The sequence below is a fragment of the Notolepis coatsorum genome (genome assembly GCF_963971535.1).
Source record: "Notolepis coatsorum genome assembly, chromosome: 6".
NCBI lineage: Eukaryota > Metazoa > Chordata > Actinopteri > Aulopiformes > Paralepididae > Notolepis > Notolepis coatsorum.
Genome location: NC_140170.1, coordinates 39,496,933 through 39,512,754, shown reverse-complemented (window position 1 = coordinate 39,512,754; position 15,822 = coordinate 39,496,933). Strand labels below are relative to the sequence as shown.

The 15,822-nt window shown below is 43.6% G+C and overlaps 1 protein-coding gene across 2 annotated transcripts in view; it reads right to left on the bottom strand.

Annotated features, from left to right (window-relative positions):
• snupn (snurportin 1) overlaps positions 1-15,822 on the bottom strand; it is a 34,543-nt gene that overhangs the window by 14,240 nt on the left and 4,481 nt on the right. For both annotated transcript variants that reach the window (XM_084317629.1, XM_084317630.1), the window contains exons 3-4: positions 13,353-13,530; positions 2,537-2,641 (exon numbers count right to left, since the gene is read on the bottom strand). In XM_084317629.1, coding sequence (XP_084173755.1) covers positions 2,537-2,641; positions 13,353-13,530 — 283 coding nt within the window. The remainder of the gene's footprint in view (positions 1-2,536; positions 2,642-13,352; positions 13,531-15,822) is intronic.

Below are 15,822 nucleotides of genomic sequence, written 5' to 3'. Positions count from 1 at the left end.
TGACAAGAGATTCAAACCAGGGAGGCTGGACCATGGATTCAGAAGGTGGGAGAGGGGGGGGGGGGGGCAACAGCGATATGCAAAATGATAGAGAAGGGGGAAATGCAAACACTACAAAAATTAAAGGAGAAATTTGGACTAGAAAACAAGGACCACTTCAGATATCTACAGATTAGAGATTACTATAATAAAGAAATAAGAGGGGACAAGGAAGAAGAACAGAATGGAATAATTAGGATGATAGTAAGGGCATACAAAGGAGGGAAAGGAAGGGTAATATCAGCACTGTACCGGGCTATAATAACCAGCAAGGGACACACGACCGATTATATAAGGGAGAAATGGGAGAGAGAACTAGAGATAGGAATAACAGGGAAGGAATGGGGGAACATATGCGAGGTGCAACATTCAACAACAGGATCGAGGATATGGAAAGAGTTTGGATGGAAAAACATAATCAGATTCTTTATAACCCCAGAGCTGAAGGGAAAATATGCACTAACACAAAGAGCATGCTGGAGGATGTGTGGGAAGGAGGGGGCAAATCACACGCACATATTCTGGGGATGTCAGAAGCTGAAGGGGTATTGGGAGGAGATAGGGGAGGCAATGATCAGAATATTAGGATACGGGTTACCACAAACAGGACTGGTGCTTTACTTAGGAGACCTGACACACGAGGGAATACAAGGGGGGGACAAATATTTAATAAAGATAATGTTGATAGCGGCCAGAAAAGCAATAACATGACTGTGGTACAAAGAAGACCCACCGACAATAGCACAATGGGTAGGAATAGTGGAGGAGATACAGGATATGGAGAGGATAACACACATGCTGAGGTTACAGGAAGAGACATTTGGAGAAAGATGGGGAAAGTGGGAGGATTACAAGGGGAACGAAAACGACATCACAGAGGAAGAACCAAATGCATCACAAGAGGGCGAAGGGTAAAGGAGGAAAGAGGTTCAAGGAGGGTCTCTGAACCCATGTCACACACTTTTGACTTAGTTAGTATTTTCTGATTTCATTTTTCATTTTTTTGGGTATTACTGTATTATATTTTTTGTACTTTATTATTTATGTCTGTTTAACAATGTTGTATTAATAATCAAGGAAGATGTGGTTTGTAAATGGGTGAATCAAAAGGCAAAGAGAAATTTTGTATAAAAGAAATAGAAAGGGCGAAGGATAAGAGAAGAAAGAAATTCAAGGAGGGTCACTGGACCCATACCATACATATTTGACTTAGTCAGTATCTAATCCTTTGGAGTAAGTATTAAATTTGTCTATACCTGTTCAAGGGCGGTAAACAATCAGTCTTTGTATTAAGTGCCTGGAAAAACAACTGTAGTGGAAACATATAACCAACAATGCTATTCATGTAACCATTTATGTTCACTGCATTCTTTCATAATGTGTTATGGGATCCATTTTTGTGTAAGTGTTGTTTGTCTATAAATGTTAATAAAAGTTTAAAAAAAAAAAAAAAAAAAAAAAACGGGGGAGTCGTTTCAGTACGTAGAAAAGGCTAATTTATTAGTTTTAGATTAGATTCACACTTGTCATTTATTAATTACAGCTCCATGAAATGATGTAGATCAATAGCAAACCTTGTTTTATAGGGACTGCTACCTTATCATTTAATTGAGCCGTGATTAACACAACACAGATTCAATGTCCACGATGACATCACTGGTGGCCATATTCAAACTCACTTACTCTCAATAACTGTCAAACTAAATGAATGACTGCAAAACAGTTTTGGGATGTGTGCGATATTATGGGAAAGAAAATCTGCATTTCTTTTGTGTGAAGTGCCCCTTTAACCGCTGGCTCTCACGACCGACTGAAATCACATTGAGCCAACAGTTGGAGAAAAACCTCTACAAAAGGATGAGATGCTCACGCCACACTGTGCATTTAGTCCTCCTGGTGCAAGGAAGCAAAGTGTCGGCAAAGTGAATGATTCGATAGAAGTGACATCACCAGTCTCTCAGAGGGAGAGTACTGGGCCACGGAATTTGAAAGATTTGCCAACAACGGGGGTCAAGTTCCGGCAAAATGAGAGAATGGATGACTGTGCTGCACGCACTCATTCATTATGATGCGCCCTGTTGCATCATGGGGGCGTGGCCTGGTGAATGACACGGTTCAGCAGAAGTTCACTTGTTCAGGAGGGGAGAGGAAGTCAGCAGCACAGAGACTCAGCAGCACAGAGACTCGGTCACCGTTGATCTGGCGCAGATATATTTTGTGAATTTAACACATAGTACTTTGACACCACAGGCCAAATCTGACCTACACACCATTCTGCTTGGTTGAGAAGATGCTTTATTTGGTCTATTCTGATGCATTTGAATAAGTATATTATTTACATCATTTGAGTGATTAGACCAGAAGGCATATTAACAAACATAAGAAGCTACTGGTTACATTTCTAAATGATCAATGTCTCTTTTTTTCTTTACTTCCCAATGACTTCCTCATTTCCTGAAATTTGAACCCAGACTTTGAGAGCCGATTGGCCCCCTACCTTGGAGGCGATGATGAGAGATCGTTTCCCTACGGGGCAGACAACCATCAGCCAACTGGTGTCCAGGTCTGTGGGGACATCCACCAGCCACTCGGACAGCATGAGCTGGAGAGAGAACCACACAGTTAAACAGCATGAGCTGGAGAGAGAACCACACAGTTAAACAGCATGAGCTGGAGAGAGAACCACACAGTTAAACAACATGAGCTGGAGAGAGAACCACACAGTTAAACAGCATGAGCTGGAGAGAGAACCACACAGTTAAACAACATGAGCTGCAGAGAGAGAACCACACAGTTAAACAACATGAGCTGGAGAGAGAGAACCACACAGTTAAACAACATGAGCTGGAGAGAGAACCACACAGTTAAACAACATGAGCTGGAGAGAGAACCACACAGTTAAACAGCATGAGCTGCAGAGAGAGAACCACACAGTTAAACAACATGAGCTGGAGAGAGAGAACCACACAGTTAAACAGCATGAGCTGCAGAGAGAACCACACAGTTAAACAGCATGAGCTGCAGAGAGAACCACACAGTTAAACAGCATGAGCTGCAGAGAGAACCACACAGTTAAACAACATGAGCTGCAGAGAGAGAGAGAACCACACAGTTAAACAGCATGAGCTGGAGAGAGAGAACCACACAGTTAAACAACATGAGCTGCAGAGAGAACCACACAGTTAAACAACATGAGCTGCAGAGAGAGAGAGAACCACACAGTTAAACAACATGAGCTGCAGAGAGAGAACCACACAGTTAAACAGCATGAGCTGGAGAGAGAGAACCACACAGTTAAACAACATGAGCTGGAGAGAGAGAACCACACAGTTAAACAACATGAGCTGCAGAGAGAGAGAACCACACAGTTAAACAACATGAGCTGCAGAGAGAGAACCACACAGTTAAACAACATGAGCTGGAGAGAGAGAACCACACAGTTAAACAACATGAGCTGCAGAGAGAGAACCACACAGTTAAACAACATGAGCTGCAGAGAGAGAGAGAACCACACAGTTAAACAACATGAGCTGGAGAGAGAGAACCACACAGTTAAACAACATGAGCTGCAGAGAGAGAGAGAACCACACAGTTAAACAACATGAGCTGCAGAGAGAGAGAGAACCACACAGTTAAACAACATGAGCTGCAGAGAGAACCACACAGTTAAACAACATGAGCTGCAGAGAGAGAGAGAACCACACAGTTAAACAACATGAGCTAGAGAGAGAACCACACAGTTAAACAACATGAGCTGCAGAGAGAGAACCACACAGTTAAACAGCATGAGCTGGAGAGAGAGAGAGAGAACCACACAGTTAAACAACATGAGCTGCAGAGAGAGAACCACACAGTTAAACAGCATGAGCTGCAGAGAGAGAACCACACAGTTAAACAGCATGAGCTGCAGAGAGAGAACCACACAGTTAAACAACATGAGCTGCAGAGAGAGAGAGAACCACACAGTTAAACAGCATGAGCTGCAGAGAGAGAACCACAGTTAAACAACATGAGCTGGAGAAAGAGAGAACCACACAGTTAAACAGCATGAGCTGCAGAGAGAGAACCACACAGTTAAACAACATGAGCTGCAGAGAGAGAACCACACAGTTAAACAGCATGAGCTGCAGAGAGAGAGAGAACCACACAGTTAAACAGCATGAGCTGCAGAGAGAGAACCACACAGTTAAACAGCATGAGCTGCAGAGAGAGAACCACACAGTTAAACAGCATGAGCTGCAGAGAGAGAGAGAGAACCACACAGTTAAACAACAGACATCAGTTAAACAACAAAACACCACTGCCTTCCAGCTTCACTGGCAGTTTTATTATTCAAGTGATCACTGAAGGAAAATGGAAAGTATGTCTGTGCAAAACAAAACAACTAAAAACATCTATGGCAATTTCACAGTGGCGTTCATGTGAATGCACTGGGACAGTGAAACGGGTATTAAATCCTACAGGCTCATGCGCCCTCTTCTGGCCAAGATCAATAATGCATTGGAACAGGCCACACTGTAATGCAGTGTTTCCCAAATACACTATATTCTTTTCATTTCTAGTTGAGATTAGGTTTAAGCGTGAGGTCTCCAGTGAGTGTCCAGGTTAAGGTCAGGTTTATAAACAACCGTCCCCACAACGCTACAACATTACCCTCCGTTTGGCCTGAGGGTTTAGGGCTGAGGGTTTAGGGCTGAGGGTTTAGGACTGAGGGTTTATGGGTGAGGGTTTAGGGCTGAGGGTTTAGGGCTGAGGGTTTGGGACTGAGGGTTTGGGACTGAGGGTTTGGGACTGAGGGTTTAGGACTGAGGGTTTAGGACTGAGGGTTTAGGACTGAGGGTTTAGGACTGAGGGTTTAGGACTGAGGGTTTAGGACTGAGGGTTTAGGACTGAGGGTTTAGGACTGAGGGTTTAGGACTGAGGGTTTAGGACTGAGGGTTTAGGACTGAGGGTTTAGGACAGAGTTTAGGACAGAGTTTAGGACTGAGGGTTTAGGACTGAGGGTTTAGGACTGAGGGTTTAGGACTGAGGGTTTAGGACTGAGGGTTTAGGACTGAGGGTTTAGGACTGAGGGTTTAGGACTGAGGGTGGAGGGTTTAGGACTTAGGGTTTAGGACTGAGGGTTTAGGGTGGAGGGTTTAGGACTGAGGGTTTAGGACTGAGGGTTTAGGACTGAGGGTTTAGGACTGAGGGTTTAGGGCTGAGGGTGGAATTACAATGAAAATGTATTACAGCTATTGATCTTATTTGTGGCAGGCTATCGCAATTATCAGACAGAGCCACCGCAAATTGATTTCCCACACATTCACACGTTTTTTGTGTTGTACACAGTGCTTTCCCACCACTACACTGTGCATCACACCTGCCCAAGCCTGCAACCATCACATATTTGAATAATTCACATGAATATTATTCTCGTGGCCCGGGACATTTCAGTCAATATTTGTGAACATTTACCATTCTCTCCTAAAGATAGAGTTGAAAGAGTATCAGCCATTTTGTGATGTCATCACTGCTGAATGTCCATGAATGGGTCACTGATTTTGTAGAGTCATAAAATGTTGAGTTCTTAAATCAAAGTGAGGGTTATATACTAGTTTTGCTAAAAGATCTGTACCACATTTTTAAACCTTGTTTAAGAGCTCAGCTCACACAAACATTTTATGACTCCATAGAAACACTGTGGTCCTTTCATGGTCTATGGAGCAACCCCCGGATTTTACATGCGACATCACAAATTAAAGTTTTCTCTCTCCGATTTCTAGCTTTAGGAGATTGTGGTACATGGTCACAAATACTGACTGAACTCTCCTGGTTCACAGGAACATGATTTATTTATCTTTAACTGGGATAATTTGCCTTAATCACTTCGCCGCCATATTGGTCAACTTTGATATAATGAGGGGTTATAAATAATGCGTAAGTGGCAAGTGCCCGTTCACTTCAATGTTAAAACTTAGCTAGGCGGTCAGGTGGCGTAGTGGAGATTGCGCTCTTCACCAATGGAAGAGGCTGCGGTCTCGACTCCCGGAGTCAGCATTGCTTGGGGCTTGGGCTGATCGCTATACTAACCAGTTTGGCTGGGTTAGGGGGAGGGCAAGTCATGGGTGGGAATCTGGCGTTGTGGACAGCAACGCCTACAGGTCAGGGCGCTTGCTCAGCGGAGGCAGGACTTGAGGAAGGCAGCGTGACCTCCCACGCGTTACACTTCACCAATGAGAGTCCTCGCTGCCAGGTGAAAAAAGAGTCACTGGCTGTGCGTGTCGGAGGAAGCGTGCGGATTACTTCAGGGTTCCCTTGTACCGATGTGCACAACAACCAGGTAGGGGAGGGGGGAATTGGCACAACAACAACAAATTGGGATGGGGAGAAAACAGAGAAAAATCTGAATAACTTCAAGAATAACTATCGAAATTACAAACTCGTGACCCGACTTTGTTTTTAAATATATTAAGTGAATTAGTCATCAGCTCATTGAAAAGCATTCATAGCCATCTCAGAAAATAAAGATGGAGGAAGAGTTAACAAGGCTAAAAGGTAATTGGACTGGGAGGAGGCTCTCTCTCTCACCGTCAACCTGTTGTAAAATATCATAGCGCACGTTCCCACGCGTATTCCGATCCGTGCAATAATATTCACGGGGGTATATATTGTCATTTGAAACAAGTTACCAATGCATTGTCCTGTGGGATTATGCCCTCCCCGCGGCAAAATTTATTAGTCCCTCTCTATCTCTCTCTCTCCCCCAAAAGGTATCTGCCAGTGCAGTGGGTGACTTTCACTCAAAGCGCATTGAGAGTATGGGCGGAGCCCAGCCAAAAACAGCTTGGAATCTTGAAGGGCAGAAACTTGATTAGAAATACAAAACAATGCATTTTTTTAAGAAAACCTTACAGATGTGTTCCATAGACTCACAGGAATTGTGTAAAATTGCCCAAATAGTGAAAGAAATAGTAAGATAGTTCCCCTTTAATATGTTAATAAACACACTCCATGATGACCTATAATATTAATATGTTGATATAAACTACAGTATAAACTCTGACCTGGTTGGCATCATGTTAACCTGGTTGGTATAAACTCTGACCTGGTTGGCATCATATTAACCTGGTTGGTATAAACTCTGACCTGGTTGGCATCATATTAACCTGGTTGGTATAAACTCTGACCTGGTTGGCATCATATTAACCTGGTTGGTATAAACTCTGACCTGGTTGGCATCATGTTAACCTGGTTGGCATAAACTCTGACCTGGTTGGCATCATGTTAACCTGGTTGGTATAAACTCTGACCTGGTTGGCATCATGTTAACCTGGTTGGCATAAACTCTGACCTGGTTGGCATCATATTAACCTGGTTGGTATAAACTCTGACCTGGTTGGCATCATATTAACCTGGTTGGTATAAACTCTGACCTGGTTGGCATCATGTTAACCTGGTTGGCATAAACTCTGACCTGGTTGGCATCATATTAACCTGGTTGGTATAAACTCTGACCTGGTTGGCATCATATTAACCTGGTTGGCATCATGTTAACCTGGTTGGTATAAACTCTGACCTGGTTGGCATCATGTTAACCTGGTTGGCATAAACTCTGACCTGGTTGGCATCATATTAACCTGGTTGGTATAAACTCTGACCTGGTTGGCATCATATTAACCTGGTTGGTATAAACTCTGACCTGGTTGGCATCATATTAACCTGGTTGGTATAAACTCTGACCTGGTTGGCATATTAACCTGGTTGGCATCATGTTAACCTGGTTGGTATAAACTCTGACCTGGTTGGCATCATGTTAACCTGGTTGGTATAAACTCTGACCTGGTTGGCATCATATTAACCTGGTTGGTATAAACTCTGACCTGGTTGGCATATTAACCTGGTTGGTATAAACTCTGACCTGGTTGGCATCATATTAACCTGGTTGGTATAAACTCTGACCTGGTTGGCATCATGTTAACCTGGTTGGTATAAACTCTGACCTGGTTGGCATATTAACCTGTTCCACCCCACGGGGTCGGTACCGACCCCTTTATGACAACACATCATAAATCAATCTCTCAAAAAGATTTTTTTTTTTTTTTTTTTTTGTATTTTTGAGTTAAGACCCTAACCATGTCAAAAACAACAGTCAAAGTGTATATTTAGTGCAATACGTTTGTTTAGCAATGATTTTCCATGACATTAGTTAAATATGAGCTTATTAAAAAAGTCGCGTATCACATCACACAACTGCTGTTTACATTAAGAACCGAGGGGAATATGACGTATATGTGTAGTCCTAATGACCGGGAGACTCAGGGCTTTCGAATGGCACAAGAGGTAAAGAGAACTACAGTTCCCAGGGCACACCATCCATTGCTCAAGCCAAACAATGCTTTCATTATTTCAACCGAAAGAGTGACAATACGTGTTTATATCTCAATTTCGGAACAAACAACACGGCGGTTGTCATCAAATGCAATGTTTAATTGATTCCTTACCTTTCTGTCGTTCGTTTGAGCCCATCCACAAGTAAATCCGATATGAAACACGCGAGCAGTTATCAAAATGCTGTTGCCTAGTCTGAAACACTAAAGTGCACACACGCTACTCTGTTGCCATCTGCTGGCCGGGAGGTGTTACAACAGCTCGAATGCAGACTGTAGCGTTGTACCTTGTATCGCGGCCTTTCGAACGATATCTGACTTGACGTGTTTTGTATTTAGGAAGGTATTTGAATGTCCTTGCGCAAAGGACCGATAGGCATTTGGAATTTTACCTCTGCGACGCACGGAGACGCACAGATAGTCGAATAGGCCATCAACAGTATAACAGCAGTATATAACAGCAGTACAACATAAGTTTTAGTGCTTTTCTTCTTTTTTTATCTTTCTAAGAAGATATACAAGACACTACATGAGGTTTTGGAGGAGATATTGAGGGTTTCTGATACAGAAGTGATAGATTCGGGCGACAGCACAGATAATTCTGAAGATGAGATGTAAGTAATTCTTTATTTTGATCATATAATATACTTTGTGTTTATTACATCATATTGATTACATCATATTGATTACATCATATTACATCATTATTGTATTTTTGTTATAGTGATTCTGATTCTGAAGAGGAGATTAGGTGGACAAAGGCCACAACTGCCCCCCCCCCTCCCCCAAGCTCAAGGTACTGTATATGCAACTTGATCTATGTAGCCTACTGTATACAGTAAGATAATATATTCCTTTAGTGTGGAACTTGGTCTCACTGTCAAGTCAACTATAATACAATATGATACATTTGACTGTACTTACTGTTTACATACCTGTAATTACTGTATATGCTTAGTTCAAGTACATTTATTTGTCACATACATGTACTGTACAGTGAAATGTTCTGTCCTGTATACAGTAAGATAATATATTCCTTTATTGATCCCTGATAATTGCTTCATACAGTAAAACTAAGAATAAAATTATATCTGCATTATTTTATTTATAGTGATTCTGACGGCGAAAGGATAACCCCCTCTACATCGTCTGGGCCAGCAGCACAGAGGCACACATCGGGCACCGCCCCCACCCCCTCCCCCTCCAGACGACCACCTACTACTCGATCGGCACGCAGGCCAACCCCCGAGCAATCAGCATTTTCAAGGTGTGTAACTTGGTCTCAACTATAATACATACTTTTGTGATACATTTGACTGTACTTACTGTTTACATACCTGTAATTACTGTATATGCTTAGTTCAAGTACATTTATTTGTCACATACATGTACTGTACAGTGAAATGTTCTGTCCTGTATACAGTAAGATAATATATTCCTTTATTGATCCCTGATAATTGCTTCATACAGTAAAACTAAGAATAAAATTATATCTGCATTATTTTATTTATAGTGATTCTGACGGCGAAAGGATAACCCCCTCTACATCGTCTGGGCCAGCAGCACAGAGGCACACATCGGGCACCGCCCCCACCCCCTCCCCCTCCAGACGACCACCTACTACTCGATCGGCACGCAGGCCAACCCCCGAGCAATCAGCATTTTCAAGGTGTGTAACTTGGTCTCAACTATAATACATACTTTTGTGATACATTTGACTGTACTTACTGTTTACATACCTGTAATTACTGTATATGTTTAGTTCAAGTTACATTTTACTCCTGCTAACTACCTGTGTTGTGCAATGACTATATTTTAATCAAATGTATCACTCTGTTTCCATATGATAGTGGGCTTGAAGAAGACGATGATGGGTACATGCTGCCTACTTCACCGGAGCGCAGGTCATCTACTCAAGCCAGTGATCCCTCTTCCCCCACCCAACCACCGCCAAAGAGGGGTCGTGGACGCGGTCGTGGACGCGGTCGTGGACGCGGTCGTGGACACGGTCGTGGACGTGGTCGTGGACGTGGTCGTGGGCAGTCTCTGTTGGCTACTGGAGATGCTGAGGAGGAGAGGTGGTGTAACAAGGAAGAGCCGGATGTGGAATATCCAAGGCCACAGTTTGCACCTAAACACCCACCTGGCCCCAGGATCGACACCACTGTAGCCTGGTCTCCTCTCAGCCTCTTCAAGCTGTTCTTCAGCTCTACGCTTGTGAACACACTAATCAGAAACACTAACGCCAACGCAGAACGACAAGTGACAGCAGGGGGCAAAAAGTACAAGTGGACAACCCTCACGGTTGACAGCTTCTATATTTTTCTGTCGATCATCCTCTTTTCTGGCCTATTACAGGCTCATACAAGGGCTGACTATTGGAGGACGAGGTGGCCATATAATATACCATTCCCCAGGAGCAGCATGACCCGGCAAAGATTTGAGACCATCTTCTGGTCTCTTCATCTCTCTGATATTACAGAAGATGAAGAGAATGAAAGAAAAAAAAGGCACTCCCGGGTATGACAAGCTATTCAGAATCAGGCCAATGTACGACCAGATTGTGAATGCCTGTAATGCACATTTCCAGCCATACCGGGAGATTAGCATTGATGAAAGGATGGTTGCCAGTAAAGCCAGAATTGGATTCAGACAATACATGAAAGACAAGCCGACCAAATATGGTTACAAACTTTTTGTATTGTGTGACTCCAGCACTGGCTACACTTTCAACTTCTTTATCTATCAAGGGAAAGATCTTGTAGCCAAGAAGAAGGGAGAACTTGGTCTCAGCGTCACCTCCGTAATGGATCTAATGAACTTTGACCATCTTGGTAAAGGCTACCACTTGTATGTTGATCATTTTTACACAAGCCCCCTGCTTTTCAAGAAATTAGCAGAGAATCATACGATGGCTTGTGGAACTGTCCGTGCGGACAGGCTAGGATTTCCCCGAACCAGGGTCAATGACCTGCAGCGCAAGCCTACGAGGGGAGACATGAGGTGGATGAGGAAGGGCAACCTCCTCTTTGCCAGGTGGATGGACACTAAGGTGGTGAGCGTGTGCAGCACTATTCACAGAGCCTACAGCCAGGCCACTGCAGCGAGGAGGGTGAAGGGAGCGGATGGAGTGTGGGGTGTGGCTATGCTCCCTATTCCGGACGCCATCAAGGACTACAACATACACATGGGAGGGGTGGACCTGTCAGATGCCCTGATCCAGTACTATTCGGTACGTGGCAAGACCATGCGATGGTATAAGACCTTCTTCTACCATTTCTTGGACATTGCCATTGTCAACTCCTTCCTCCTGCACAAGCAGTTGCTCAAAAGTGCAGGTGAGACTCCCCTGACTCAGAAGCGGTTCAGGGAGACTCTGATGGAGGAGTTTGTTGGCGAGGCCAGGGCTGTGGTTACTGCTGCTACCCCCCGCCCCCCCCGCTCCCCCCTCGGCTGTATGCCTGTGTACTTGGGGGAAGATGCCACGACTGGCCGCAGGAGGTGCGTGCTCTGTATGGAGAAGGCTAAGGAACAGGGGCAATTAAAGACCAAAGTGATCAAGACCCCTGTCTCCTGCACCAACTGCAAGGTTGCATTGTGCTTGACATCAACTAGGAACTGTTTCTTGGAGTACCACGAGAGGCTCCACTCAGGGGTGATGTAGTGTGCAGTAACTAATTGTACTTGTAGGGCTATCAACGAATATTCTATATTGAAATTAATAATCCACTTGTAAAGACCCCTATTGTATATAGTAGGCTTTTTGTTACATTTTTTATTGCATTATTTGCACTTTGTTTAGCATTTTATCTTTGTATTTTTGTGTTTTCGTACATTTGCCAAGCAGAGGTGATGCACCCAGACTTTACTGAAACCTATCCCTGAAGTTACAATTTTATTGCATTATTTGCACTTTGTTTAGCATTTTATCTTTGTATTTTTGTGTTTTCGTACATTTGCCAAGCAGAGGTGATGCACCCAGACTTTACTGAAACCTATCCCTGAAGTTACAATTTTATTGCATTATTTGCACTTTGTTTATCATTTTATCTTTGTATTTTCGTACATTTGCCAAGCAGAGGTGATGCACCCAGACTTTACTGAAACCTATCCCTGAAGTTACAATTTTATTGCATTATTTGCACTTTGTTTAGCATTTTATCTTTGTATTTTTGTGTTTTCGTACATTTGCCAAGCAGAGGTGATGCACCCAGACTTTTACTATTTTAATTTTTACAGATTTATAATAAACAACCCCATTTGGAGGCAAAATTATACAAATTGTTGTTTTTTATTGATTTTATACTGTGCACAATGGTAGAATATGATGATGCACAGGGTACATGTCATACTCAAAGTCTGCATTATGTGGCAATAACCTCCTGTAGTGATCATAAGTGTTTTTTTCCAGCCAAATTCCATTGAAACCCATTTGGCACATTTTGGGCACTTTTTGGGTATCCCAGATGTCCTTTGAGTGTCCGCCTGGTACTACACCTATTAGAACTGCTCTGGAAGCTATGTCCTTTGTTCAATTGCTTAGCCTTTTGGTACAGTTGTTAGGAAGTTGCTGAATGAGCTCAGTGGCATCCTTTCAGGTTTGGACATTGTTAGCATGGTGTTATTCACTGTCAAACATGAGGGAAAAACAGGCGAGGATGTAAATCTATATTTCTTCTTTGGTTCATCACAATTTACTCATAGCATATTACCAGACACAATATTTATAACACTGGGAATACATTCCCTGAGTTCCATAGATGTTCCTAGATACCAAGAACATGCAAATGGTCCTTGTAGAACTGGAGAAATCTTCCATTTTACTTGGGTATGTACTTTTGGCAAATTTTCGAGAAATTTGGCTGGGGTGGAACAGGTTAACCTGGTTGGCATAAACTCTGACCTGGTTGGCATCATGTTAACCTGGTTGGCATAAACTCTGACCTGGTTGGCATAATGCTTCGGCAGCTTTTTCCTCTCCACCTCCATGCCGCCCTCCTCCTCCTCTGCCTTGTGGTCTCCTTCCTCCTTCTTCTCCATCTCCTCCTCACCATCGCTGTCTCCTGCAGTCCAGTCCCCATCGGCCAGGCGCCGGGCGTGGTTGACATAGTTCAACCTTTTGCTGTGATTTGTGAAAATAGTGTTATATTTGATATTTCAATATGAAAAGGGATATACCACACATTTTAAGGAGCTCATCTGAATTGTCAAAATAGCTGGAAGTTTCAAGTTTGTTTATTATTTGTCACAATAAAATACAGAATACTTTGATGAAATGCTTGTTTCTGTATGAGCCCCTGAGAGTGTGCTTCATACAGTAAAAGAAAAAGTAAGTAGAAAATTAATTAAGTAGGTAAAAAAGTAAGTAAAGGAATATACATAATTTATATACAATATACAATACAGAAATACAGAGTAAAATGGGTAACAGTGAGGTACAACGCAGAAATGAGGTACAAAACTTAGGGTAAGGTGCAAATGAGGTATGAATGTAGTGCAAATCTCTTTAATAACAGATCAATCAAGACTCAGAAGAAGCTTCTATCCCCAGGCCATCAGGCTGCTAAACGAACAATGAACACTACACAACAACAACCATCAAACGCACATAGCACACACATCCACACACACACACTCACTTTAAACAAACACACTGTAGCACCCACTCCGCACACTTTATAGCACACACTCACTTTAAACAAACACACTGTAGCACCCACTCCCCACACTTTATATTTATTGATGAAGGATTGCACTACAACTCGTACACCTTACTGTAAATTGTACCTAAATTGTACCTCATCCCATTTCTGCTTTGCACTATATAGTATTGTACATTAGTACACTGCAGTTGAGCTTATAGGACTAGATATTACAATCCCTTAGATAATCAGCACTTTTTTGAATGGGGTAGAGGTAAAAGCTTCACTGGGGTCTTCAGGTGGGCACCCTCCTTCATTGGTGTTTCGTTGACAGGCCCACGACACCTCCGAAGGGCTCAACGGCAACACCTGGCGTCCCAGGTGTGCCCCCCTCTGCTTTTACCCCTCGATGCTCTTCTTTCAGCTCCAAAGAAGGTTGCAAGTGACTGATGTGCTTGAATTACTTTCAGCCGGGGTACTGATGCTCGGTGGACTGTGGGTTAAATCCTGCCGCTGAGCTTCACTCGCCTGACTTGACCTTTCTCTCAGAAGATAATGGTCAATGCGAGATCCCGGCCTCACTTTCTTCAAGCACTTCATCCGGCCTTGATGTATTCGTAGGCCTCTGATGGATGTTACCTTGGACCAGCCACAGCTACATACTCTGTGCTCCTGTCCTTCAGTTGATGTGCCGATTATCTGGTTCATCGTCGTTCCAGGGTCAGTTACCGGGTGGTCAGCCGATGAGTCATCTTCCGCCCCCGCTCTCGCAGACTCTAGGGGTGTTTTTATCTTTAGACTTTTCGTAGCAATGAGGGGTGGCTTTTGTGCACTTAATTAAGCGACGGAGCCTGCCATCATGGATAGCTAGTCCATGACAGCCCCGTTGGGGTCTTTCCTTCCTGTCAGCTGTCTTTCCAAGCCGTCACATGGTCTTTCCCTTGTTGTCAGCTGCACTTTCACAGTAGTCACTGGATTTCTCCAGTTTATCAGTTGAGCTTATAGGACTAGATATTACAATCCCTTAGATAATCAGCACTTTTTTGAATGGGGTAGAGGTAAAAGCTTCACTGGGGTCTTCAGGTGGGCACCCTCCTTCATTGGTGTTTCGTTGACAGGCCCACGACACCTCCGAAGGGCTCAACGGCAACACCTGGCGTCCCAGGTGTGCCCCCCTCTGCTTTTACCCCTCGATGCTCTTCTTTCAGCTCCAAAGAAGGTTGCAAGTGACTGATGTGCTTGAATTACTTTCAGCCGGGGTACTGATGCTCGGTGGACTGTGGGTTAAATCCTGCCGCTGAGCTTCACTCGCCTGACTTGACCTTTCTCTCAGAAGATAATGGTCAATGCGAGATCCCGGCCTCACTTTCTTCAAGCACTTCATCCGGCCTTGATGTATTCGTAGGCCTCTGATGGATGTTACCTTGGACCAGCCACAGCTACATACTCTGTGCTCCTGTCCTTCAGTTGATGTGCCGATTATCTGGTTCGTCGTCGTTCCAGGGTCAGTTACCGGGTGGTCAGCCGATGAGTCATCTTCCGCCCCCGCTCTCGCAGACTCTAGGGGTGTTTTTCTCTTTAGACTTTTCGTAGCAATGAGGGGTGGCTTTTGTGCACTTAATTAAGCGACGGAGCCTGCCATCATGGATAGCTAGTCCATGACAGCCCCGTTGGGGTCTTTCCTTCCTGTCAGCTGTCTTTCCAAGCCGTCACATGGTCTTTCCCTTGTTGTCAGCTGCACTTTCACAGTAGTCACTGGATTTCTCCAGTTT